General features: G+C 45.1%; 1 protein-coding gene across 2 annotated transcripts in view; it reads right to left on the reverse strand.

Annotated features, from left to right (window-relative positions):
- The window catches only part of SYNE1 (spectrin repeat containing nuclear envelope protein 1), a 1,478,055-nt gene that overhangs the window by 238,028 nt on the left and 1,214,981 nt on the right, over positions 1-25,046 (reverse strand). For both annotated transcript variants that reach the window (XM_069234720.1, XM_069234721.1), the window contains 2 exons: positions 8,476-8,623; positions 894-988 (listed from right to left, as the gene is read on the reverse strand). In XM_069234720.1, the coding sequence (XP_069090821.1) occupies positions 894-988; positions 8,476-8,623 (243 nt within the window). The remainder of the gene's footprint in view (positions 1-893; positions 989-8,475; positions 8,624-25,046) is intronic.

A 25,046-nucleotide genomic window follows, 5' to 3' on the forward strand; every position in this document is an offset into this window, starting at 1 on the left:
AGATATATTTAAAATAACTCACAATGCAAAATACAGTGCATTGTTGGAAACCATTCAAAATTCATAGAAACAATGAAAGAAAAAATACTGTCGAACATCAACAGTATTGATGGAAAAGACCACTCAATGTTAAGTGCTAGGCACACAAACAATTCAGTAGAAGTAGCATACTCTGAAATGGAAAATAGCAAAAAGATTTTTAACAGGACAATTTCCAAACATTCTGCCTGGTAAGCCATGGATGTTGCAAATGGAACAGGAGATTTGTTCACCTGTTTGCTGACAAAATGGGCCACCATATATCATGTATTGTACTTGCTGCGAAGGACAAAGAGGGCACAGGAAAACTTTAAAATGAACATAAGTAACCCCATCTGTGGCAACACCTTGACTTATGAGTCACCTTAATCCACTTGGAAGTAAAGCTGGCAAATGAAAAAGTCCACAATGCTTATTTCACAAACATGAGATTTGTTATAGATGACTGCCTTCAACTTGTCCAACGCAGCTGCTTATATGGTGCTCTTTAACTGACGTAGCCTGATGTACTTTCTTTTGCATGACTGACTATAACAAAGAACACGCTTAGTTAAAAAGAACAAAGACAAATGCTTTGAACAACAGGAAACCTCTGCTTATGTTTGGGACAATTGTATAACACCAATGAAATTGCACATAATTAGCATTTGTGTCCTTTTTTACATGCTTAGCTCCTATTTATTTCAAGACATTATGTAACTCTGAAAATTTTTGTAGGAATGGAATCTTGAAAATAAGGTCACTTATAGGCGAGGGGCAAAAGACCCTTCACAATGCGGGCCACATTTTCCAAGCATGTGGGACTAGATTGACTTTGATTTGAAAAATAATAAGATTTATACAAGCAATCCTACCTGTCTTCCACCTGTCCTTGTTCTAAGAGATGTTGTCCATCAACAATGATTGAATGCAAAATTTGCTGTCGGCTAAACATCTCGGCCTGGAACAACTAATAAAATAACACAGGTCTTAAAATAGGAACAATATGACACGAAGCAATTGTACATTTTCTGTGCGGAAAATGTAACTTATCCTCTTGGCATTGTTCATAGCATGTAGTGCTCACAATTCACATGCTCTGTATACTTCTGACATTAAGTGTTGGGTTTGTGCAAGATGTTTTTCTTTGAAGATGTTTTCACACAGCATGTGAGTACATGTGGGAAGTGTCAAGCATGTGTAGCACGGTGCAATTTGTAACAAAACAGGATACACAAATAAGAGATCTGCAATCAGCCAGAGCTTCCGCAGAGAAGGGTGAACATGTGGAGCTACATCACCAGACTATGGGCCTGATTTAGATGTTGACAGCAGGAAATACTCTGTTACAAATGTGGCAGATATTCTGTCTGCCGTACTATGATCCCATTTTATCCTATGGGGAACATAATACAGCAGACAGGATATCCATCACATACGTGATGGAGTATTTCCGACGCCAACATCTAAATCAGGTCCTATGAACAGGTACTTAAACTATAAGTAAAATGTTCAGTTTGTAACCTGTGTGGCTGTAGATAAACATGCTCTGAATACAATGTAAAGCACTACCCTTCATAAGCAGCGGCTAGCGTGGAAGATGCAGATCTCTGAAACCAGAGTTCTTAAGATTGGCTAATCATAGCCTGTTGGCGGCCCAGGTTATCCACACTGTAGTGCTTGGCTAACATGTGAGCGGTTGACCAGCTGACCACTTTGCAGATGTCAGCTAGCAGAATGGTCCCTAAAAAAGCCATGGTAGTCCCATTTGTACGGATGGAGCAAGCCCCGGGCGGCACAATGGGACTCTCTCAGCTTTGTGGTGGCAGGTCTGGAAGCTCTTGGCTATCCATTTTGCTATAACTGCTTTAGCAATAGGGTGACCTGTGTGAGGCTTCACAAAGTCTATAAAGAGCTACAAATCTGGCTGTGGAAAAAAGAAAATGAGCTTGATGGTCTGATTAAAGTGGAAGGCTGATACCACCTTTGGGAAGAACATAGAGATGGTTCTGAGGTCAACCGTATCCTTGTGAACTTTGAATGAAAGTTTTTTTGCAGGGCAAGTGCCGCATGTCAATAATGACTTGGAGGTAAGTAATGGCCACAAGGAAAGCCAACTTCTAGGAAAGGAACTGGAGGGAGCATTAGTGGAAAAGTTCAAAGGGTTGTCGCCATGACCCTTGTGAGTGGCATATGAAAGGTCTAAGCGGGGGTCAAAGGCAATCTCAGAGGTATGACCCTCTTGAAACTATCCATGAAAGCCTTGATTACTCGAATCCTAAATAAGGATGAATGCTTCCTGTTTAGCATATAGGCTGCAATGACAGCTAGGTGTACACGTACTGAAATGTAGGTGAGGCCTGACTTATGCAGACGAAACATGTAACAAAGAATACTCTGGGTGTTAGTTAAGGTGTCCGGATGTTTGAAGATGCAGTAGTGGGCAACCCATTTCCACTTTGCAGAGTAGAATGCCCCTGTGGTGTTTTTAAATAGCTTCCAGCAGAAAGGTCATGCATTACTGTCAGAGGTTCGGATAGCCAAACTACAAGACCTCAGGTGCCAGAAAGGCAGGTTAAGCTGTATGGGATCTGGGTGCTAATCAGGCCTCATCTCTGCATGAGAAGGCTATGAACAGGTGGGGGCCAACATAATGAGTGTCAGCTATTGTCTGTCTCATCATCCTCATAATTCACCACGTATAGGAGGAGTGGGACAAAAGGAAATGCATAGGAAAATACCCCTGACTAACTCACCCATGGTGCAGTGTGCATGAACTGTGTGTATGGCCACCTAGATGTGAAATTTAGAAATTTCGTATTCTCTGGGACGGCAAACAGGTTGATTTGGGTGATGCCAACATCAGAATTACCTTTGAATGACTTGTGGGTGGAGTTCCCACTCAAGGAAGGGTTGGATATGTCCTGCTAAACAGGTCTGCAAAGTTGTGCTGTCTGCCCTGGAAGATGTTTCACTAGCAGGTGTATGCGGTGGTGAATTGCACAGTGTCACATCCCCTGCACAAGTACTGAGCGCTGGGGAGAGTGTATGCTACACTATTTATGTAGGTAATAAATGGCATTCATGTCCATCTTGATGGGGGATTATCTTCCCTTGAATGACCTTGGGAAAGGCTTTGAGGATTAGGTATATGTCTATCAGTTACAGGTAGTTGATTTTCCCATAATGGTACTGAAGGGGCCACAACCCCTGTATTGTCATGTCACTGAGATGCACACCCCAGCCTGTGAGAAGTAAATCCATTGTAATGTTCATTTGTGGAATGGGGTCTAAGAAAAGCCTACCTTGCAACAGACGGTTGCTGTTTCATCAATCTAGGGATTGATGTAAGTTGGCCTTCACCTACTAGATCATCCTTGTGACCATGTGCCTGTGGCTCTTGTAGGGGAGGCATGTGGAGCCTGGGGTCGGGTGCAAGAGCAATGCGCAAGGCCATCATTCCTAAAAGGTGCATCACTGTTCTGACTGTGAACTGACGAATGGGCTCAAAAAGAGGCAGCAGCTGCTGAAATGTCAAAACGTTTTGTTGGTTGGCGTAGGCTTTCCCTGGTACTATGTTCAGTACAGATTCCAGGAAAGGCTGCATCCGAAGGGGTTCCAAGTGGGACTTGGTGGCATTTATGATGAACCTCAGGTTCTGGAGCAGGTAAGTCACTGCTTGATTGTGGGTTAAGGTTGTGGAACATGGAAGTTACTGCTTGATTGTGGGTTAGGTATTGATACCTGCATCCACAACGGATCAGCCAATCAGTGAGGAAGGGGAAGACATGAGTGTTCTCACTTCACCGGTGTGTGGATACCAGTGCTAAGATACTTTGTGAACACCCTTTGAGTCATGGTGTCCCCAAAAGAAAGTGCTTTGAACTCACAGTAATGTCCACTTAAAACAAAGCAAAGGTACCAGCAACGAGTAGGGTGAATAGGTATTTGGAAATAGGCATCCCAGAGGTCAACAGCTGTCATGTAATCGCAGTGTTGGAGCAATAGAATGAAGGTCTGCAGAGCAGTTAAATGGAAATTCTCCGACAGAATATATTTGTTAAGATGCGGTTCTACACAGTAGCTGTGTTGAACCACCTCTAAAACACACTGGTCAAATGTTGTTTCTTCCTAGTGAGAAAGAAAAAACTGTATTTCCATCTCAAAGGTGACGTGTGATTTGATGGGAGGTGGGGCAAGTCACTGTTACCTGGGCCACCTCTGCATGAGCTTCTGTTGTTATTCCAGTATGAACCCTTGGTGTAACCTCTGCCAGCCTGCTGGTGGAAGGGTTGTTGTTGTGTCTATTAAGGTCCGGTGATGTTGCCTAGGCCTCTTCTTTTAGTTGTTGCTTGCAAAAAGAGCCTCTTGGCGTATGAGTTTGAAGGCACCCACAGACTTTGAAATATCTGGTTCCTTCTTTATTTTCTCAGCATACTGTCAACCAAGGTGCTGAAAAGATGCTCCTTGTCGAACAGGAGGTTGAGGAGATGCTACTGGACATCAGGTTTGAACCCGGAGACACAAAGCTAAGCCTGGCGTCTGAGGAGGACGCTTATGTTGATCCCTCTAGAGGCTGTGTCTGGAGTGTCAGATTCACAATGTATGCTGGCGTTCTAGATAGTCTTGCCCTCAGACACCATCTCCTCACCCATCTTTCTATATGCCTCTGTAAAGTGTTTTACCTGCTACTGCATTTGCTCCCACTGGGATCCTAAATAATGGGAAAGGAGTTCTATAGAGTTGGCTATACACCAGTGCACAGTTGTCCGTACAACTATAATTCTTTTGCCCACTGCATCGATTTTCCTGTTTTCCTTGTTGAGCAGCGATAGATGGCCTGTGGCTTGGGAGCAGGCCTTCTTGAGGGCAGTATAAACTACCAAGGAGTCCTGAGGGACCTGGATTTTTATGTAGATAGGGTCGTATGGGAGGATTTGTACTTCTTCTCAATCCTAGGTGTCACTATACTAGATTTGACTAGAGGGTCCCTGCAGTTCTTTGGGGCAGATTAAGTATGCCCTTAAGAAAAAGTAAAATTTGCACGAAATGTTTAGACTTTGACAGAGTCTCCACAAGGAAGTCCTCTTCCTTCTGAATGAAATTCATTCCTGCCTTATGGTACAGTGCAGTCCCCCTCTATGACCTCATAATAGGCCACGATGTCATCTGGTGGGGATGCCCTAAGCAAGTGGTGATCTAAGTCAGGCTCACCTGGTGGGCAGGTCAACACCAAAATTGTTTTAGAGGTCATCAGTAGGTTCTGGGTCTAAGGTATGGGTGTATGGGTCCACTGAAACATATGGACTGCTTTGGTCTAAATAGGTGTGTGGGGACACCTGAAGACACACTAGTAAAGGCACAGGAAGTGGTGTACATACATGTTCTGATGTAAGATATGGATCTGGTGGAAGAGGTGGAGGAAACAGAGGAGGAGGTGGCGGTAAAATATATACAAAAGGACTTGTAACCCTACCCCTGTGTTTCTTTGGTGCTGCTCAGACGGGGCCTCCGAGGATGGTTCTCCTCCGAAGGTGAACCCTCCCTTGCGAGGCAGAGTATCTGATGGCTTCTGCAGGAGAATCTTAGCCAAGATCTTGCCAGTAACAGGACAGATTCAGTAGTTGATGATAATTAGGCTGGATCTTCAGCACCCACTTCTGTGGTAGCTTCGGTGCTGGGTTGGGTTGTGAGCATGGATGACTGGCTTGGATTGGGTAGGGCTTGACAGGCAGTGTGTGTGTGGAGCCTTTGTCAGCTCAGAAGCCTTGTTTTGGTGCTGACCAAAGACGGCGAAGGACCTGGAGGTGACAGTGTTTTGTGTTTGCGCTCTGAACCATAGGCCCAACTCCTGTGGGTACAGTGCTCTACCTCGGTATGGGATCTTTTATGAAATCCCGTATTGTGCATGTGGGTGTCAGAACCAAGTGGCATACTCAAGACCCTAGCAGTGGCCTTCGTTTGAAGGTCTAAGGTCTTTGACATCAGCTCGGCACCATCCTTTTCCTTGTGCTACACTACGCTTGCAGAGTATTTCTTGGGGTGGGTGTAACCTAGGCTACAAAAAGTCCAGATTGTCTGACTCTTTGCCCTTTTCGGTGCCAAAGGGATCTTGCTCTCCAAAGACATCCAGAGTGTCAGAGAAAGCCTGTTGGTGTTTCTTATGGTGTACCCAATGCTTTTACCCTCAGTAGGGTGTGTTTTGAATGGAACACTGGCAAACTTGCAGGTGTCATCGTGGTCAGGAGACACAAATTGCAGACAATGTGATGGAACAACCACAGGTATTTAGAGTTGCACCAATTTGTAATGTTGGAAGGATGTCCCTTTTGGTCTGCATTGCAAGGTGTTGAAATTTAGTGGAGGACAAGCAGTCCCCAAAGAGTGCAGGGAGGACCTCGGCATTCTTGGCATTGAGAGTAAAAAGTCAGTCCTCCGAAACTGTGCCAATAAGTAGTGCAACAGAAAATTGTTGAGGCACAGACCATCTTCTGATGCATCGTTGTTGGAATCCAAACATGTGGGCCCCCCAAAAAAGTGCATGAAACAGAACAAACTGAGAGGAGCCTTCTCAGTGAATGTCCTAACCCAATGGTAGAAAAAAACAATTTAATATGGAGTCAGTGCCAATATGAATTGTCCACTAAGGGAGGAGTCACAAATTATGTTGTGACTTGAAAGACTTCTTCAAAGGAAAACCACATGCAAACATCCAATCACAACACTAGACGGCAGAGGTATAAGCAGCAAGTGCATCTACAGCCACACGTGCTATGAACAATGCTATTTCTTTAAAATGTTCATGATTTTCATGACACGCAGACACACCCTTATTAAATGTGCAGTTTTCTTCATTAATTATTTGTCATTTTCAAACTTTTATGACACATACTGCTCAATATTAGTGTTTTACAGTGCTTTCCCCTCTCCCCACACTGCAGATTTGAGGAGGCAGAAGGCCTCAGGGCTTGGAGGCACAGGCTTCAAGTGAGGTCATTCTGTTGCATGGCTATTATCGTGTATCAGCAGATCAGCTTCAGAGAGGGCAATAGAGCCACAAATGTTTTCCATTTTGTACGGATTGGAGTCAGAGATACTGTCACGTCTAATCCCAGGGTCTATCAAATCAGAATTGTTCACAGTTTCTATACCAAGGAGTAATCCATGGGAGAGGAAAATTGAACAACTTGATTAAAAATGTTTTTTCGATGCTAGGAACCTAGGACAAAAACATCAGGTATTATGATGCTTAACTCAGAAATGAACTGTTCTTGCTATTTGCCCATGCTGTTAGTAAACAAGCAAGACATTTAAATACACTTTATGGAAATGTTAACATGTAAAACCTGGGTTTATGATAAGAGTGTCATGAAAGTATTATTTCATTCGGGGACTTGCCCCAAAATTAATGAATTTGTTGTTTCAGTGAGAAATATGAACACATGAAAATATGTATTTGGGCCCTTCTTTTCATAGAACCTGTGCCTGCATGCAGAAAAACACACACATATATTATAATGTGATTACATAGGCAATTAAGATATTTAGACGTGATATTAAAAACCAGCAATTACTTTTACAAGTTATGCTTTCATTCCATATTAGAAATGCAGATCTTTTATTTTAAACATATTATGAGATCATGCTTCTGTTAACAGTGATATACAGATTACACGCAAATGAACCAAATGATAAGGGTGATAGAGTTTGCCATAAAATCATTAATATGCCTTCTGGAAATCCTCTGTTGGATGCGGCAAAGTGTCTGTGTTTTAACCCTGGAAATACTGAGATCCTTGTTTCCAGTCTTGTGTACCCCTCACTCTTTCAGTTCAGTCCGTTATAGTTAATGGGCACTCAATTCAAAACTGCTCAAAAGATCCACAACCTCCGTGTCAACTTTTAAACTAACCACTCTTTCGAATCTGAGTTAAATGTGTGCTAAAAGTGACTTCTTCCTGCTGCATGTCTCAATGATCAGTTTTGGCCACTGTAATAATTTTCAACTGAATGGCCTTGCGAAAAATCTATCAAACCCCCATAATATCCAAAACTTTGCTACATGACTGGTCAATAGCCTTCAGCACTCCAAATACATTATAGAAGCAAGCAAGATTCTCTGCACCGGATCCCCATCAAGGACTGGGCTGTCTTCAAAGCATGACTAAGTTGCCAAATTATTCAAACCTTACCGGCTGATCGGATATCAAGGCTTCTCTTTCTGACCCTGCTACCTACATTGCTAAAATTCTAACCCCACCTACCCTCCGACAGGAACGTCCTACATTAAGTTCATATGTGCTCTGAAAAGTGCACCTGTTCCTGTAGGCCTAGAAATACTAAAAATGGCATTTGGCGTTCTCCAAGTGGCCCAGTTAGAACAACACTAATTACTCCATGTAAATTCCTCCCTCTCACTTCAAGTGCTCGAGTGCAGTCTTCACAGCAGTATATTACCTCATGCGCCCGCTGCTGTTCCAGAAGGCTTTGATAGTTTCCAGAGATTTCCACAGCCAGCTTCTGCTCAGTCTGAACAAGCAGCTCCATCCAGGCTTCACATTTCTCCAGAAATGTCTGGTGCTGCAGAAGAAAAGCCTGGAGCTTGCTGAAAAAAATTACAAAAGGATGCAAAAATAAACATCTTTCTGTTTCAGAATGCACATGAACATCTAGAAATAACATTGCAACTGGTAAAAACAGACTGTGAAGGAAACAGGTTTTACGATCTTTGGAATTACAAGACTGTAACATTGAAAGATTCCAAAGATATATTAAGTTCATTTACCAGCAGGTTAAGAGTGATGCTCATAGAACAGGATAGTCTCTTCTTAAATAGAGGATACTAGACAACACAGCTGTCTGTTTCTAAAAGTCCTACTCTAGGATTACGAAGACCATAGAGGGGCTTATAGCCCACAGTGGCTACCATGGGTTGGCTTTATTGCCACACTCTTTTGGCTTGCTTATTTGATGGCCTTCCTTGTCCCAGCTTGTCAATCTTGTGTTTGTCCCTCCCCAGGAACATAGGCTCTTTAACATCTTTCTGACTGGATGGCTTCTATCCTTCTACATACTTTTATGGAATTTCTTCTTTTCGCATAAGCACTCCATGAGAGTCCATGTGTAAGATGTATCTTTTTGGGTGGTCACCCCAAGGTTTTTGGACCTATGCTGTTGGTTTCTCAAATCTGAGAATTCACTGAGGCCTGCTAGCCAGACCTCAGTACAAGTGCCAGTGCTCTGACTCTAAAGTTTATGTCAAATTGGCTGTACCCCAATGGAAATGGATAACTTACTTGTAAGTCCCTAGTAAAGGTACAAAGAGCATGTATGTTAGAGGGATACCTCAGGGATTGCAACACTGGTTGTGCCACCATGGAGGTCTCCCAAATAAAACGAGTCTCCTAGTCTGCCACAGAGAACTGGTAGAACAGTTGTGTACTGCTGGTCCGACTTTTCTACTAAAAGTAGTGGCAAAGCCTCCACTTCCCCTGTGCATCTGTGTAAGTCACCCCTCTGGCAGGCTTACCAAGTCCTAAGGCAGGGTGGAACATATGACACTGGCAGGACATCTAGTTTACAGGTTCCGACAGTAAAAATGCAAAACTGCCATTTTCACTGCAGAAAGGCTTGGACTCCCAGTTGGCAAGAGCAGTATTACATGCTGACCCCCTAAGTCATGCTAACTCATGAACAGTGTGACCTAACTGGACACTCCAAGGTATTAAACAACTCATTACATTAAGTCTGACTTGAATCTCAGGTCGAAATATATGTAACTTGTTTCCGTGTGCAGTTTTAAAAAGCTGTCACTTTTCTGCCTTTAAAACTCCTGTGCCTTCCCAAGCACACAGCAAGCCTGTTCCATGAGACAGCTTTCTGTCCTCCTGGGGAGACATGCCAATGACTCTGAGGAAGGGAAACAATGAGGGATTGCAGGCCAGGGATGTATTAACTCCTTCCTGCAGGAAGCCACAAGGGTGTTGGCCACAAAAGGCAGGCTTCAAAAGGGAAGCCACCTTTGGAGGGAAAATGGGTCACAGTAGGGTGGAAGGCAGCTCCACTGTGTAAGCAGACAGACTGGCATGGGGAGCAGAGAGGGAAAACTAGTTGCCAAACCAGTTTCCCCAGGGTTGTGTAGCTCTGAGGAGCCACACCTCAGGGTTGGGCTAGTGAACTACAGTCAACAAAAGAAGGGTCTCACCATCTTGGGAGTGGGCAGAATAGTGCATTCTGGGATATCCAGATGCCACACTCCACAGGAAGTAGTCACCAGGAGGGAGGGAACCTGGTTGTTCATTGGCTATCTACTGCATCCTGCCCTGAGGCATTGTCCGAGCATAAAGAGGACACCCCTGGCACCCCAATTTCAGATCTCAATGGACCTGGATGGAGAATAGAAGAAGGACTGCCCTGCTGCACTGAGGGACCAGCAGTAACCTGCACAGTTAAAGACTGCAATTTCTGGCTAGCAAAGAGGGGGACTGTGCCCGCTGTGTCCTTCCCTAGGAGAAGTTAACTCCAGAGCCCAGCGAAGCCTAGAGATTCCAGGGGCCAGCCAACTAGCCTTCTGTTCACAGCACAGGGACACAATAGCTGAAGAAGTCTGCTGGGACAGGTTGGTAGCCCAAAGTATTCAAGCTGCTACCCCTGCTGCCATGCAGCACCTGGGACCAAGACCCGATGATGCACAGAGTTGCCTCTGAGCTGCTGGGACCCTTAAAGGATAAGCTGTTGACTCTATTGTACACTGCCGTCAGTTGCTTTAAAAATGTTCAAGCCCCCAGACTCAGAGCCTCAAAAGCAAACTGGTAGTGTGCACATGCATAGACTTAGTATCTTATAAATGGAAAGAGAACATTCACAGAACTGGACGGAGAGTAGTGTTGGTGAGGAAACTGGGATAGAGTCACTACCAGAAAAAGCTTTAACAAAGGTAAGTAACTTGTTCTTCTGACAGAAACTACTAGCCATAGATTCCTCACCTTTTGATTAGATACCAAAGCAAATCTTATTTGGAGGTGGGTCTGTGAATGGACTCAAATCCGGAAGTCCTGCAGGAACAAGCGGGCACAATGCCCCTCTCAGTGAACCTAACTCTCTAGGCAACACTGCCTTGTGACGTGTAGAGGGATACCGATGTAGCCATCTGGCAAATGTCCAGGAGAGGGACTCCTTTTGCCAACGCAGTTGTAGCAGTTTTGACCCTGGTGGAATGAGCACACAGTCTTTCTGGAGGCTGCTTTTTGGCCAGTGCATAGCAGATCTTAAGGCAGAGCATGATCAAACGGGACATGGTTCTCTTCTACACTGCCTTGCATTTATTCACTCCACAGAACACCACAAATAGCTGATTGTACACCAGGTGGTCTTCGGTATGAATTATGTAGAAGCTAATTACTCTCTTGGGATCCAAGCAATGTAATCTCCCCTCTCCTTAAAGGGGAAATGTGGAGCATAAATCATCAGTTGGGTGATGGTTTGATTGACGTGGAAGGGCTTCACAACGTTCGGCAGGGAGGCTGCCCAAGCCTGAGAACCAGTTTGTCTGGGAAGAAGGAAGTGTATGGTGGATTGACACAAAGAGATTTCAGCTCACTCACACACTGAGTTGAGGTGATAGTGATGAGGAACAAGGTCTTGATGGTAAGGAACTGCAAAGCACAGCTGTGAAGCGGCTCAAACAGAGTGAACATCAGATAAGTCAGGACCAGATAAAGGTCCTATCGGAGCATGCCAAAGAGAGAAGGGCGATACATTTGCTGTAGCCTTTTTAAAAACTGCATCACAACAGGGCTAATCTGGCAACCATAAGTAGGCCGAAAGATAACCCTTAACTGTGCCCAAGGTAAAGGCTTTCTGGACAAAGGAAAGAATAAATAATAGTATGTCAGATAACTTGGCCTGAAGGAGGTCAATCTGCCATGTGCTGCATCAGGCCGCAAATCTATCCCAACAATAGGTGCCTGCAGTTTTAGTTGAGGGGCGCCTGGCTGCAAAGATGACAACAGGTACCTCTAGAAACAGGTTGAAGGTGTTCAGCTGTTGCCACTAAATCTCCAACCATGAATGTGGCGACTGAGAAGGACCAGCTGCAGAACCCTGTCCTGTTGCTGTGACAGCAAGTCTCCCTACAGGGGCAGTCTGAACAGAAAACATGTGCTCAAGCCAAGGAGTTCTGGATATCATGCTCTCCTTGTGCAATCTGGAGCCAATGGATTGACTTGGATCATACCATTTCTGATCTTCTTGAGAACTAGGGGCAGGAGTAGTTTTGGCAGAAAGGCACAGAGGTGCCTTGAGTTCCATTTGAGCCTCAGAAACTCCAAAGTGAAGAAGTGCTGATATTTTGTATTCCTAGCTGAGCCAAATAGCTCAGGCCAAGGCGCTCCCCATTCGTAGAAGAGGGCCTTGTGCCACCTCTGGCTGTAACTGCAATTCCTGATCTGCTATGCACACTCAGCTGAGATAGTCTACCGCAGGGCCTCTGTGCACAGGGCTCATGACCCCACCTTGGTTTATTTGGTGTGGTACCACATGGCAGTGGAGTTGTCTCTGAGCAACTGTACGAGCCTCCCCTTGAAGTATCGAAGGAAGTTTTTCAACACCAAGGTCCCCTTGATGTTGTGTTCACTGGGACTTTCGATCACACTGCATAGCCTGCATAGGCCACCCGGCATGCTCAACCAGCAGGATGCAGGAAGCCATCAGTCCCAGTAGCCTCAGAGCTGACCTCACTGAAATCCAGGACAAAGACTGTAAGATCAGGATCATAGCCTGAATGTCCTGGACTCAAACCATGTCCAGAATGGCTCAGATGATGGGGAGCATTTGAGAAGTCTGGTGTGACTTTGGCACGTTGAAAGTGAACCCTAAAGATGACTGGAGTTTCGCTGTAGTAAGGAAATGGCAGACTACTGCCTGGGGCGCGCCACTCTTTAACAGCCAGTCATAAAGGAAGGGGAAGACTGGCACCCACAGACAGCGCTGATGAGCCGGCAGGACGGGCATGTGGAAATAGGCGCCCTGCAGGTTTAACACCACCATCCAGTCTCCAGGATCTGGGGCTGACAAGACCTGAGCCAGGGAGAGCATTTGGAATTTTTCCTCCTGAAGAAAGTACTGAGATGGTGAAAGCATAAAATCGACCGAAGCCCTCCATCTTTCTTGGGCACCAGAAAATAGCAGGAATAAATATCACATGCAGGGAGGCAGAACCACTAAGGGCATACTAAGGAGGTTTAGCAGGTGGGGCTCAAAGGGTGATGCTAATTTGTGAGGCAGTAGACTGAGAGGCACACTGATCTTGGCTGCAGGGGGCACTTCATCCTTTCCCACGAAACAGCTGGGTTACCTGGTGGGGTGGGGTGTGGCTAGGCTGTGAGTAAGGGACGTCTTGGCCAGAGCCACAAAAGCAATTGGTGCAGCTGGTGAGGCTTAGCAGAGAGGCCCAGAGAATGAGCAGAAGCGCTATTCTCAATCAAGGGCAGAGTCAGCCTTGTCCCCAAACAGGTCAGAAAGGACAGTTCTTCGCCTGAGATCCCAGTCAATCTTAGACATGAATGGCAATGAATGACAACACTGATGCTTTAGCTCACCTAATGGAGTCAGTGGTGTACAGGCCACAACCAATTGTGTACTTGGCTGCATCACAACCATATTGATTCGGCTTCGAAAGAGAAGGACAAAGGACTGGTACACCCCGGAGGACTTGTGTCACGAAGTCCCAGAGGGCATGTGTGTAACAGCCCAACAAACAGTAGGTGCTGATTGGTCCCAGGGCCAACTGGCTGAAGAGAAGAGGTGCTTTTTAAAATGTCTCCGCTCGCTTTGATTCCATGTCTGGAGGAGAGGTAGGAAGATTGTTGGGATTGCTCCAACTGGTGGAGGCACCACAAGGCTCTCTGGAGAAGGGACAAAAAGGCCGGGTCACCCAGTGTAGGACCATAACACCTGATGAAATGCCTGTTAATTGGGAGGCTAGAAAAAGGCTTTGTCCAAGCCCGTAGAACAGTATCTGTCAGGGCCTCATTCAAAGGTACAAGGGGCTCAGAAGCAGTCTGGCAAGGTTGGAGGACTTCAGTCAATACATTTGTTTTCACGTCCATGGTGCTGAGCTAGAGGTCAAGAATATCAACTGCCCTACGTATAACCATGAAGAAGGAGGTAGATTCTTCTGTGGCTGTGCCAGGAGTTGAGAAATGGGCTGTCTCTGGGTAGGTATTTAACCCACTAGCCTCCTGCAATACTCAAACCAAATGTCCTTGGCATAGGACTATGTGTACTCATCATCCTGGTCACAGTTGTTACCATAGTCGGTCCTAAAATGGGAATGCAACAAAAAACATTGCCTGACTTGAGGTAATGCGAGTGCAGAAACAGACGTCTGGCGGATTTAGGTGGGACATAGGTCGAAGTTCAACCAGCATCACTTTGGCCCGGAGAGGACAATGAGGTCCACCTCTTTAGATGGTGAGGTCAGCATCAGCGCCTACATACCCAGGCCTGGTGTGGTTTTGGGCACCAAGGCCTGCATCAAAACAGGAGCCAAGGGCAGAAGTGGCTTAGATGGGCAAACTGGCACCTAGGGCAAACTCACTGGCAGTAGTCCAGGTGGAAAGCCTCTTGGAGCTGTGGGGCCTGAAGGCATGCCAAATGGAGTCAGTAGAGATCTGAAGAGCCGTAGCATTGCTGCAAGGAACTCATTAATCTGCCGGGGCATAGCTGAAGGCCCAGAAAACTCAGGTTGTGCCAGAACCAGCTTCAGAAATGATTCCGAAGTCGGCAGAATTCCAAAGTGGGGGTGAAATGGTTGTTGCCGCCTATGTGCTTCATTCGGGGAGTAGGAATGGCGCGAAGGTGAGAAACTTAGCTTCAAATTCTTGTGCGCGTCATTTCCAGAGTGGAACGTTGTCAATACAGAGCCACATAGTGCCACCTTCCATTGAGCAGAGGTACTATGGAAAAGTTTATGGATCCAGTTTTGACGCCTTCTGGAATATTCAAGAGGTAAGGAATTTGTGACTAGAAGCCTCTATCAGAAAGTCCTTGTACCATCTGCCATCCTAGTAGGGCTGAGCAAACTCATCACCCGGGAGGCAGTCATTATCTGAATCAGTCCCATAAGGGAATGAAGAGTGTTGTCGACCTTGTGGTAATTTAAGTAGCGGAAGTAGAGCCTCAGGAGGATTCAGGTGTGATGTCAGTTGAGGTCAGGCTGCCGTTGATTTGGCATCGAAGACAACAATAGGGATGTCCCATCATTATCACTGTTGATTTGCCTGGGTATGGCATATGTCGTGGTGCCAGAAGAATCGTTGGATAGACTAGGAGGATACAACGGGCCACAAGGGTGAACCTGCCAGAGGTATCCCAGATGGAAGTTCTCCATGGGGCCCAAAGGCACGCCAGAAGGAGGTACCACGGATCCAAAGAGCCAGAGCATGGGTGTGCACAACTCTTCGATCTGACATGATGTGGATGAAGGCCCTAGACTCTCAGGTTGTGCCTGAACCAGGTGTAGGATCAACTCTGAAGTATGGAAGGGAGGCATTGAGACCATGCTTGTTCAAATGAATGGAAGTGGCGTGAAGAAGTGGAATTACGAGTTGATATATTTTGTTTCTGAGGACTTGGAACACAACGTAGACACACCTCCAGAGCAGCTCTGCTGTCTCTTGGAACTGGACCAAGATTGAACCTTGGACATGGAGCGTGACTTGGAACAGTCATGATGTGGAGTCTTCTTATGCTTGGAGACCTAATGTATTAACTCGCATTTCCTGATAGCACTTGGGTTCATTGATGTCGCCTCAGGTTTGGACAGTCCCTGCAGGGCCTAAAACCTGTTGTCTTAGGGGGTGACATCCCTTGCACACTGAAGACATTTTTGAAAATATTGAGGTAGGGGTCTTTGAGAGATGAGGGGGAGATCCAGATCTACGTCTAGTGGGGCGGAAAGAAAGGAACTGACATCACCATGCGGGAGTGACTAGTATAAAAGCACACATGTCATTTTCAGAGTGGAACAGTGTCATGGTGCCACCTTCCAGCATGTAGAGGTACTTCGGATAAGTTTTAAGATACAGTCTGAGGCCTAGGGAATATTCTAAAAATAACTAATCTGCAGGTATATGTCTCTATCAGGAAAATACAATTATTGTAGCAGAAGCAGTCCTCTTTGGCTTCCTATCTTATTCCTAAACTATCATTCATAAGAGTCTTTTTTTCTGGGCAGCATGTAGGTTTAATTTACCATCACAAGGCAGATTAACAGGAGAATTGTGACTGGAACCAAGTGAGGCAGTTAAGCATTAGGAAACCCAAATGCCTTACTGTGTCAAATGATTGCCTGGTGCAATGGCATTTACAGTGCTCGCTCTTGAACAATACAGAAAAAAATTAAGACATTTGTGCAAGAAGGCCCAGGCAGCAAAAGAAACTGTACAGTTCTGCATATGGTGATATTACACAATTTATTATAATGGATATAACCATCTCAGAATAATGAAAAGCTCAATCTGCACAAAACAGATTCAAACTCAAGAACTAGAGAACACCACATTTTTATCAGCATCATTTTGCTAGCTGAATCTTAGTTCTGCCAGCATTTCCTTTAGTCTTATCAAAGCAGTTTCACATGTAACTGTTTGCTATCTGCATAATATAATGAAAATGTCACTTACCCAGTGTACATCTGTTCGTGGCATCAGTCGCTGTAGATTCGCATGTTTTGCAATAGCTCGCCATCTGGTGTTGGGCCGGAGTGTTACAAGTTGTTTTTCTTCAAAGAAGTCTTTCGAGTCACGGGACCGAGTGACTCCTCCTTTTGTGTCCATTGCGCATGGGCGTCGACTCTATCATTGATTGTTTTTCCCCGCAGAGGGTGAGGTAGGAGTTGTATTGTAGTAATAATGCCCATGCAATGGAGTGACTAAGTATGTACCTATATAAGGTTGAAATGATATATATACAAATAGTTGAAGGTAACTTCGGAACTGCTACAGGCTCCCGGGGAGGCGGGTGGGCACATGCGAATCTACAGCGACTGATGCCACGAACAGATGTACACTGGGTAAGTGACATTTTCAGTTCGATGGCATCTGTCGCTGTAGATACGCATGTTTTGCATAGACTAGTAAGCAGTTATCTCCCCAAAAGCGGTGGCTCAGCCTGTAGGAGTGGAAGTAGTCTGAAACAATGTTCTTAATACGGCTTGCCCTACTGTGGCTTGTTGTGCGGATAACACGTCTACACAGTAGTGCTTGGTGAATGTGTGAGGCGTAGACCATGTGGCTGCCTTACATATTTCTTGCATTGGGATGTTTCCTAGAAAGGCCATGGTAGCACCTTTCTTTCCGGTTGAGTGTGCCCTTGGTGTAATGGGCAGCTGTCGTTTAGCTTTAAGGTAGCAGATTTGGATGCATTTAACTATCCATCTGGCTATACCTTGTTTTGATATTGGGTTTCCTGCATGAGGTCTTTGGAATGCAATAAATAGTTGTTTAGTCTTTCTGATGTTTTTAGTTCTGTCAATGTAATACATTAATGCTCTTTTGACATCTAATGTATGTAGTGCCCTCTCAGCTACGGAATCTGGCTGTGGGAAGAACACTGGAAGTTCCACTGTTTGATTTAGATGGAACGGTGAAATAACCTTTGGTAAAAATTTAGGATTAGTCCTTAGGACGACCTTATTCTTGTGTAGTTGTATAAAAGGTTCTTGTATTGTAAACGCCTGAATCTCGCTTACTCTTCTTAGGGAAGTAATGGTGATGAGGAATGCAACCTTCCAGGTTAGGAACTGTATTTCGCAGGAGTGCATGGGTTCAAAAGGTGGACCCATAAGTCTAGTTAGGACAACATTTAGGTTCCATGAAGGAACAGGTGGTGTTCTTGGTGGAATAATTCTTTTAAGGCCCTCCATGAATGCTTTAATGACTGGTATCCTATATAGGGAAGTTGAATAGGTAGTCTGCAGGTATGCAGATATTGCTGCAAGGTGTATTTTAATGGAAGAGAAAGCTAGGTTAGATTTTTGTAAGTGAAGCAAGTAACCCACTACATCTTTTGGAGTTGCGTGTAATGGTTGGATTTGATTAATATGGCAGTAGCAAACAAACCTCTTCCATTTACTTGCATAGCTGTGCCTGGTGGATGGCCTTCTGGCTTGCTTTATGACTTCCATACACTCTTGTGTAAGTTGTAAGTGTCCGAATTCTAGGATTTCAGGAGCCAGATTGCTAGATTCAGCGATGCTGGATCGGGGTGCCTGATCTGTTGGTTGTGTTGTGTTAACAGATCCGGTCTGTTGGGCAGTTTGATGTGTGGTACTACTGATAGGTCTAGCAGCGTTGTGTACCAGGGTTGCCTTGCCCAAGTTGGTGCTATTAATATGAGTTTGAGTTTGTTTTGACTGAGTTTGTTTACCAGATAAGGAAGGAGAGGGAGAGGAGGAAAAGCGTAGGCAAATATCCCTGACCAGTTCATCCATAGGGCATTGCCCTGGGACTGCCTGTGTGGGTATCTGGATGCGAAGTTTTGGCATTTTGCGTTCTCTTTTGTCGCAAACAAGTCTATCTGAGGTGTTCCCCAGAGCTTGAAGTAAGCGTTCAGAGTTTGGGGGTGAATTTCCCATTCGTGGACCTGTTGGTGATCTCGAGAGAGATTGTCTGCGAGTTGATTCTGAATCCCTGGGATAAACTGTGCTATTAGGCGAATTTGGTTGTGAATTGCCCAATGCCATATTCTTTGTGCCAACCGGCTCAACTGCGTTGAGTGTGTCCCCCCTTGCTTGTTTAGATAATACATTGTTGTCATGTTGTCTGTTTTGACGAGAATGTATTTGTGAACTATTATTGGTTGGAAAGCCTTTAGTGCTTGAAACACTGCTAGCAGTTCTAGGTGATTTATATGCAGTTTTGTTTGATGTACGTTCCATTGTCCTTGTATGCTGTGTTGATCGAGGTGTGCTCCCCACCCTGTCATGGAAGCATCTGTTGTTATTACGTATTGTGGCACTGGGTCTTGGAAAGGCCGCCCTTTGTTTAAATTTATATTGTCCCACCATAGAGGCGAGAGGTAAGTTTGGCGGTCTATTAACACCAGATCTAGAAGGTGACCCTGTGCTTGTGACCATTGTGATGCTAGGCACTGTTGTAAGGGCCTCATGTGCAGTCTTGCGTTCGGGACAATGGCTATGCATGAAGACATCATGCCTAGGAGTTGTAATATCATCTTTGCTTGTATCTTTTGTGTTGGATACATGCGTTGTATGATGTTGTTGAAGTTTTGAATTCTTTGTGGACTTGGAGTGGCTACTCCTTTTGTTGTGTTTATTATGGCTCCTAGGTACTGTTGTACTTTGCACGGCAGGATGTTTGATTTTGCGAAGTTGACGGTGAACCCCAGTTTGTAGAGGGTTTGTATGATTTGATTTGTGTGGTGTGAGCACTTTGCTAACGAATGGGTCTTGATTAGCCAGTCGTCTAGATACGGGAATACATGTATTTGCTGCCTTCTGATGTGTGCAGCGACTACTGCTAGACATTTTGTAAAGACTCTTGGTGCTGTTGTTAAACCGAAAGGCAATACTTTGAATTGGTAATGTATTCCTTTGAATACAAACCTTAGGTATTTCCTGTGCGATGGATGTATTGGTATATGGAAATACGCGTCTTTGAGGTCTAAGGTTGTCATGTAGTCGTGTAGTTTGAACAATGGTAGCACTTCTTGTAGTGTGACCATGTGAAAGTGGTCTGATTTGATGTATGTGTTTACTATCCTGAGGTCTAGGATTGGTCTTAGCGTCTTGTCCTTCTTTGGTATTAAGAAGTACAGTGAATAAACTCCTGTGTTTATTTGTGTGTTTGGTACTAATTCGATTGCATTCTTTTGCAATAGTGCTTGAACTTCTGTCTCCAGGAGCTCGGAATGATGTTGTGATAAATTTTGTGCTCTTGGTGGTATGTTTGAAGGGAATTGTAGAAATTCTATGCAATAACCATGTTGGATAATTGCTAGAACCCAAGTGTCTGTAGTGATTTCCTGCCATGCTTTGTAATAATGACCTATTCTTCCCCCCACTGGTGTTGTGTGGAGGGGATGAGTGACATGTGAGTCACTGCTTAGTTGCAGGGGTTTTGAGGGTTTGAAATTTTCCCCTATTCCTAGGGAATTGCCCTCCTCTGTATTGGCCCCGAAAGCCTCCCCTGTACTGTCCCTGGTAACTGGACGGTGTTGCCTGTGAGGTGCTGGCTTGTGTGGCCTGACCCCGAAACCCCCCTCTAAAGGGTGTCTTGCGGAAGGTGCCGTAGTTTCCTCTGCTCTGCGGGGAGTAGAGTGCGCCCATTGCTTTAGCAGTGTCCGTGTCCTTTTTAAGTTTTTCTATCGCTGCGTCCACTTCTGGACCGAACAGTTCTTTTTCATTGAAAGGCATATTGAGAACTGCCTGCTGTATCTCTGGTTTAAACCCAGACGTTCGTAGCCATGCATGCCTTCTGATGGTCACAGATGTATTAATTGTCCTTGCAGCTGTGTCTGCTGCGTCCATGGAGGAGCGTATCTGGTTGTTTGAAATGTTTTGACCTTCCTCAACCACTTGCTTTGCCCTTTTTTGTAGGTCTTTGGGTAGATGTTCAATGAGGTGTTGCATCTCATCCCAATGGGCTCTGTCGTAGCGCGCAAGTAGTGCTTGAGAGTTGGCGATGCGCCACTGGTTTGCAGCCTGTGCTGCGACTCTCTTTCCAGCTGCATCGAACTTGCGGCTTTCCTTATCTGGGGGTGGTGCATCCCCAGATGTGTGGGAGTTGGCCCTTTTCCTAGCTGCTCCTACAACGACGGAATCTGGTGGCAGCTGTGCAGTGATGAAAACAGGGTCTGTAGGGGGCGCCTTATACTTTTTTTCCACTCTTGGTGTGATTGCCCTACTTTTGACCGGCTCCTTAAAAATTTCTTTTGCGTGCCGGAGCATACCAGGGAGCATAGGCAGGCTTTGGTAGGAGCTGTGGGTGGAGGAGAGGGTGTTGAATAAAAAGTCATCCTCAACCTGTTCTGAGTGGAGGCTTACATTGTGAAATTGTGCTGCTCTAGCCACCACTTGAGAATACGCAGTGCTGTCCTCTGGTGGAGATGGCTTCGTAGGGTATGCCTCCGGGCTGTTATCTGACACTGGGGCGTCGTATAAGTCCCATGCGTCCTGATCCTGGTCACCCTGGCTCATGGTGGTGTGAGCTGGGGAATGTGATGGAGTTTGTGCTGGTGAGACGTGAATTACAGGCGGAGGAGAGGGTGGTGGAGTAACCTTTTTCACCACCTTTATTTGTGGTGTTTGTTCAGTTTGGAACTCCAGTCTTCTTTTTCTTCTAATAGGGGGAAGGGTGCTTATTTTCCCTGTTCCCTCCTGTATGAAGATACGCTTTTGCGTATGGTCTACATCGGTAGATTGCAGCTCTTCCTCGAACCTATGCTTTCGCATTTGGGAGGTTAGTGAATGCTCCTCTGTATAAGAGCCTGAAACTGGGTCGGTTGCAGGTTGTTTTGGCACCGAAACCCTGTCTGCATCTTTTTTCGGCTCCGAGCTTACTTTTCTCTTTTTCGGTTCCGAAACCTCTCAGCGTCGATCTTCGTCGGTGCCGCTATCTCGGCGTCGAGCCGTGTCTACACCGCTATCTCGGTGTCGATGCTTGTCTCCAGCACTTTCTCGGTCCCGAGAAGGCTGCGTACCGGTGTCTCGACCGGAGTCGGACTGTCTCGGCACTGTTTGGGCCTTTTTCGGTGCCGACGGTCAGTCACCGAATTTATGGGTCGAGCCATGGCCTGGTGGCAGTGGCGTCCCCTGGGCCTTGTCAATCTTCTTATGTGTTGTTTTCGACGTCTTACTCACGGTTCGTGGGTCATCGAATTCCTCGGAGTCCGATTCGTGGATCGAGAAGGTACCTTCCTCTTCTTGTTCCTCGAACTCTCGGTGGGCTGTCGGCGCGGACGCCATTTGAAGTCTTCTGGCTCGACGGTCTCGGAGAGTTTTTCGGGACCGGAACGCACGACAGGCCTCGCAGGTGTCTTCACTGTGCTCAGGTGACAGGCACAGGTTACAGACCAAGTGTTGGTCTGTATAGGGGTATTTGTTGTGGCATTTGGGACAGAAACGGAACGGGGTCCGTTCCATCGGCGTTCTTCTGCACGCGGTCGGGCCGACCAGGCCCCGACGGGGGATCGAAAAACTATCCCGAAGGGCACCGGAGCTCTTCGATCTTCGATGCGGTGTTGAATCTAACTACGCCGATCCCGAACGCAACAATACAGACGAAAATCTTTCGAATTTAGCTATCTTTCCGTTCCGAAACTCAGAGCGACAGGAACACGTCCGAACCCGATGGCGGAAAAAAAACAATCGAGGATAGAGTCGACGCCCATGCGCAATGGACACAAAAGGAGGAGTCACTCGGTCCCGTGACTCGAAAGACTTCTTCGAAGAAAAACAACTTGTAACACTCCGGCCCAACACCAGATGGCGAGCTATTGCAAAACATGTGTATCTACAGCGACAGATGCCATCGAACTTAGCACATTTCGCTAGTTTTCACTCTGAATCACTATGAAACCCCTGTCTACAAATCTTCTGTTCTTGGCTTAATAACTTTTTCTTATTTCTTACTTTCTTGCTTTCTCGCTTTCTTTCTGTCTTTTTTGGCACTAATCTCAGTTAAACATAAGAGCACAAATATACACATACATCACAATTTACAAAGAAAATATGTAAAAAGAATATGTAAATAGTGAATATCTGAGTGCTGAGCAAGCAGCCCATTCAATAATTCTGATCTCAATATCCCAACTGCAGCCTGTAGGAAAGTGTCCCTTTTGACATGGTCACCCCCACATTTTGCCTTAGTACTGATGCTTTTTGACTGAAGGAGCACATGGTCCCTGCTAACCAGGCCCCCCGGTGTCAGTGCTCTTCCTCTTAATACAAGGTAAATGTCTAATTGTAACCCAATTGACAAGGACTTGAGCACCCCTGTAAGTCCCTAGTAAATGGTACTAAAGAGGGTCCCTAAGAGCTGCAGCATGTCTAATGCCACACAGAGGGACCCACACTCAAACACATGCAGACCGTCATTTCAGAATGCGTGAAATAGTGCAAGCCATTTTGAAAACGAAACACAGCATTGCTCTAAATGGGGATGAAAGGTCATAGATTTAGTCTATTAGAGGGATTTATTTCTAAGCCATACTCGTTGCTTGTGCCTGAGAATCCATTCATAAGGTTCTGTAGACTCATTGGATTTTTTTAGAACAAAAAGGTGTCATCACCAAAGAGTAAAGCCGGAACTCTTTGATTAGGCAGTTTTGGAGGATCGCCATTGCACTCACACAATGTTTCATTTAGCCCATTTATGTAAAGTGTGACTAAGGTAGGAGCTAAGACGCATCCTTGACAGACTTCCATATTGATGTATATACCCTCAGTCAGCTCTCCCTTTCTACCCCATCCTACTGGTGCATAAGTATTACTATATAGGCATACTAGTACATTCACTGGCAGACGCATTCTTTTAAACGCGTCCACAACTTCTCCCTAGGTATCAGATCAAATGCTGCTCTCAGGTCAATAAACGCTACAAACAAGCTCAATACAACAACTTTCCATAGAATTAAAATAAACAAAACACTTGATCAATGATACTTGTGTGTGACCTGAAACATGCCTGCAGGTGTGATAGAACTTCATTTTCATTCATCCAAATTTGAACCCTTTCCAAGACCTGCCTACTGAATATTTTTTGTGCATTATCAATAAAGCTAGTGGGCCTGTAGTTAGCTGGGTTATCTTTATCACCTTTTTAGTAAATTGTGATGATTTTAGCACCCCCTCCATGTTTCCGGTATCTCAGACCCACTAGCTATAGAAATGGTTATCACATTTAATATGTGGCCCCAAATAATTGGTTCAAAGAAGTAAAGCTTGCCAAATATCTTATCTAAGCCTGCTGCTTTCCCCTTCTTAGTGCAGTCAAGGGCCATTATTGTCTCTTCTAAGGTAAAAGTGAAGAGGGGGCTTCTTTTTTACCCTGGATGGCAGCTGAATAGTCCTTGACACTAGCATAGCCTGCTTTGTTGTTATGATTTGAGTATATTGGCTGAAGTGTTTTAACTATAAATGCAGATGAATTTAACATTACTAATCTCTTTCTGTGACTTTAGTACCATTAGCCAATAGCTGCCAGAAGGTCCTTCCATCTTTCAATAGTGCCACTTTGGCTTAATTACGCCAACAAAATTCCCCTCATTCCATTCTGGCTCTCATTTGTGCATTTGTATAAGAGTTCCTCCCTACTGCAGTATCAGCTTTTTGCCAGTTTGTTCTGCAAGCATCAGCTACTGCCTGGTCATCCTGCAATCTGTTTCATATCATAAAGTATCTTTAGCTTTAAATGTGTTCGCCTTCTTCTGGTCTCTATAAATGTTATTCCTGATCAATTCTATGAGTTAACTGAAGGTGGACATATTAAACTGGTTGTTTCTAATCATTTCATTAAAAGAGCTTAGTGGACAGATAACTGCAGTATATATATGAGCCAATGTATTTTCATCTGATTGGATGATAGGCCATTTAACCCATGTCTTGTTCTAAGAATAGAAGATTGCGGCATCCGTTGTACAATGCTTCTAATTGCAGTTCAATAGGGGAAGAGGTCTAACAATAAAGCATTATGATAACTACCCTGCTTTTCCCAAACCTTCATGTCTGTAAGTTGGACCACAGGTCAAGAACAAGAAGGATATAATCGATCCTGGTGCTAGAGGATTCTCTCTTAAAAGTATAATGAGTCCCCAGAATCAATGCTGTGTGGCCATTACACGCGTGTAGACCTTGAGACATTGTTAATGATGCAGCTAGGACAGCTAGTTTCAACCTCTGCTTTACAGGAGGGATTGTCAAACTATGAATGCCTCTTTACTCATCTTCCTCTTTTTCAGAGTTACAAACTCTTCTGTAGGCTTGTAAGTCAAATTAAAGTCCCAAG

This window comes from Pleurodeles waltl, chromosome 5 (genome assembly GCF_031143425.1).
Source record: "Pleurodeles waltl isolate 20211129_DDA chromosome 5, aPleWal1.hap1.20221129, whole genome shotgun sequence".
In the NCBI taxonomy this organism is placed as follows: domain Eukaryota; kingdom Metazoa; phylum Chordata; class Amphibia; order Caudata; family Salamandridae; genus Pleurodeles; species Pleurodeles waltl.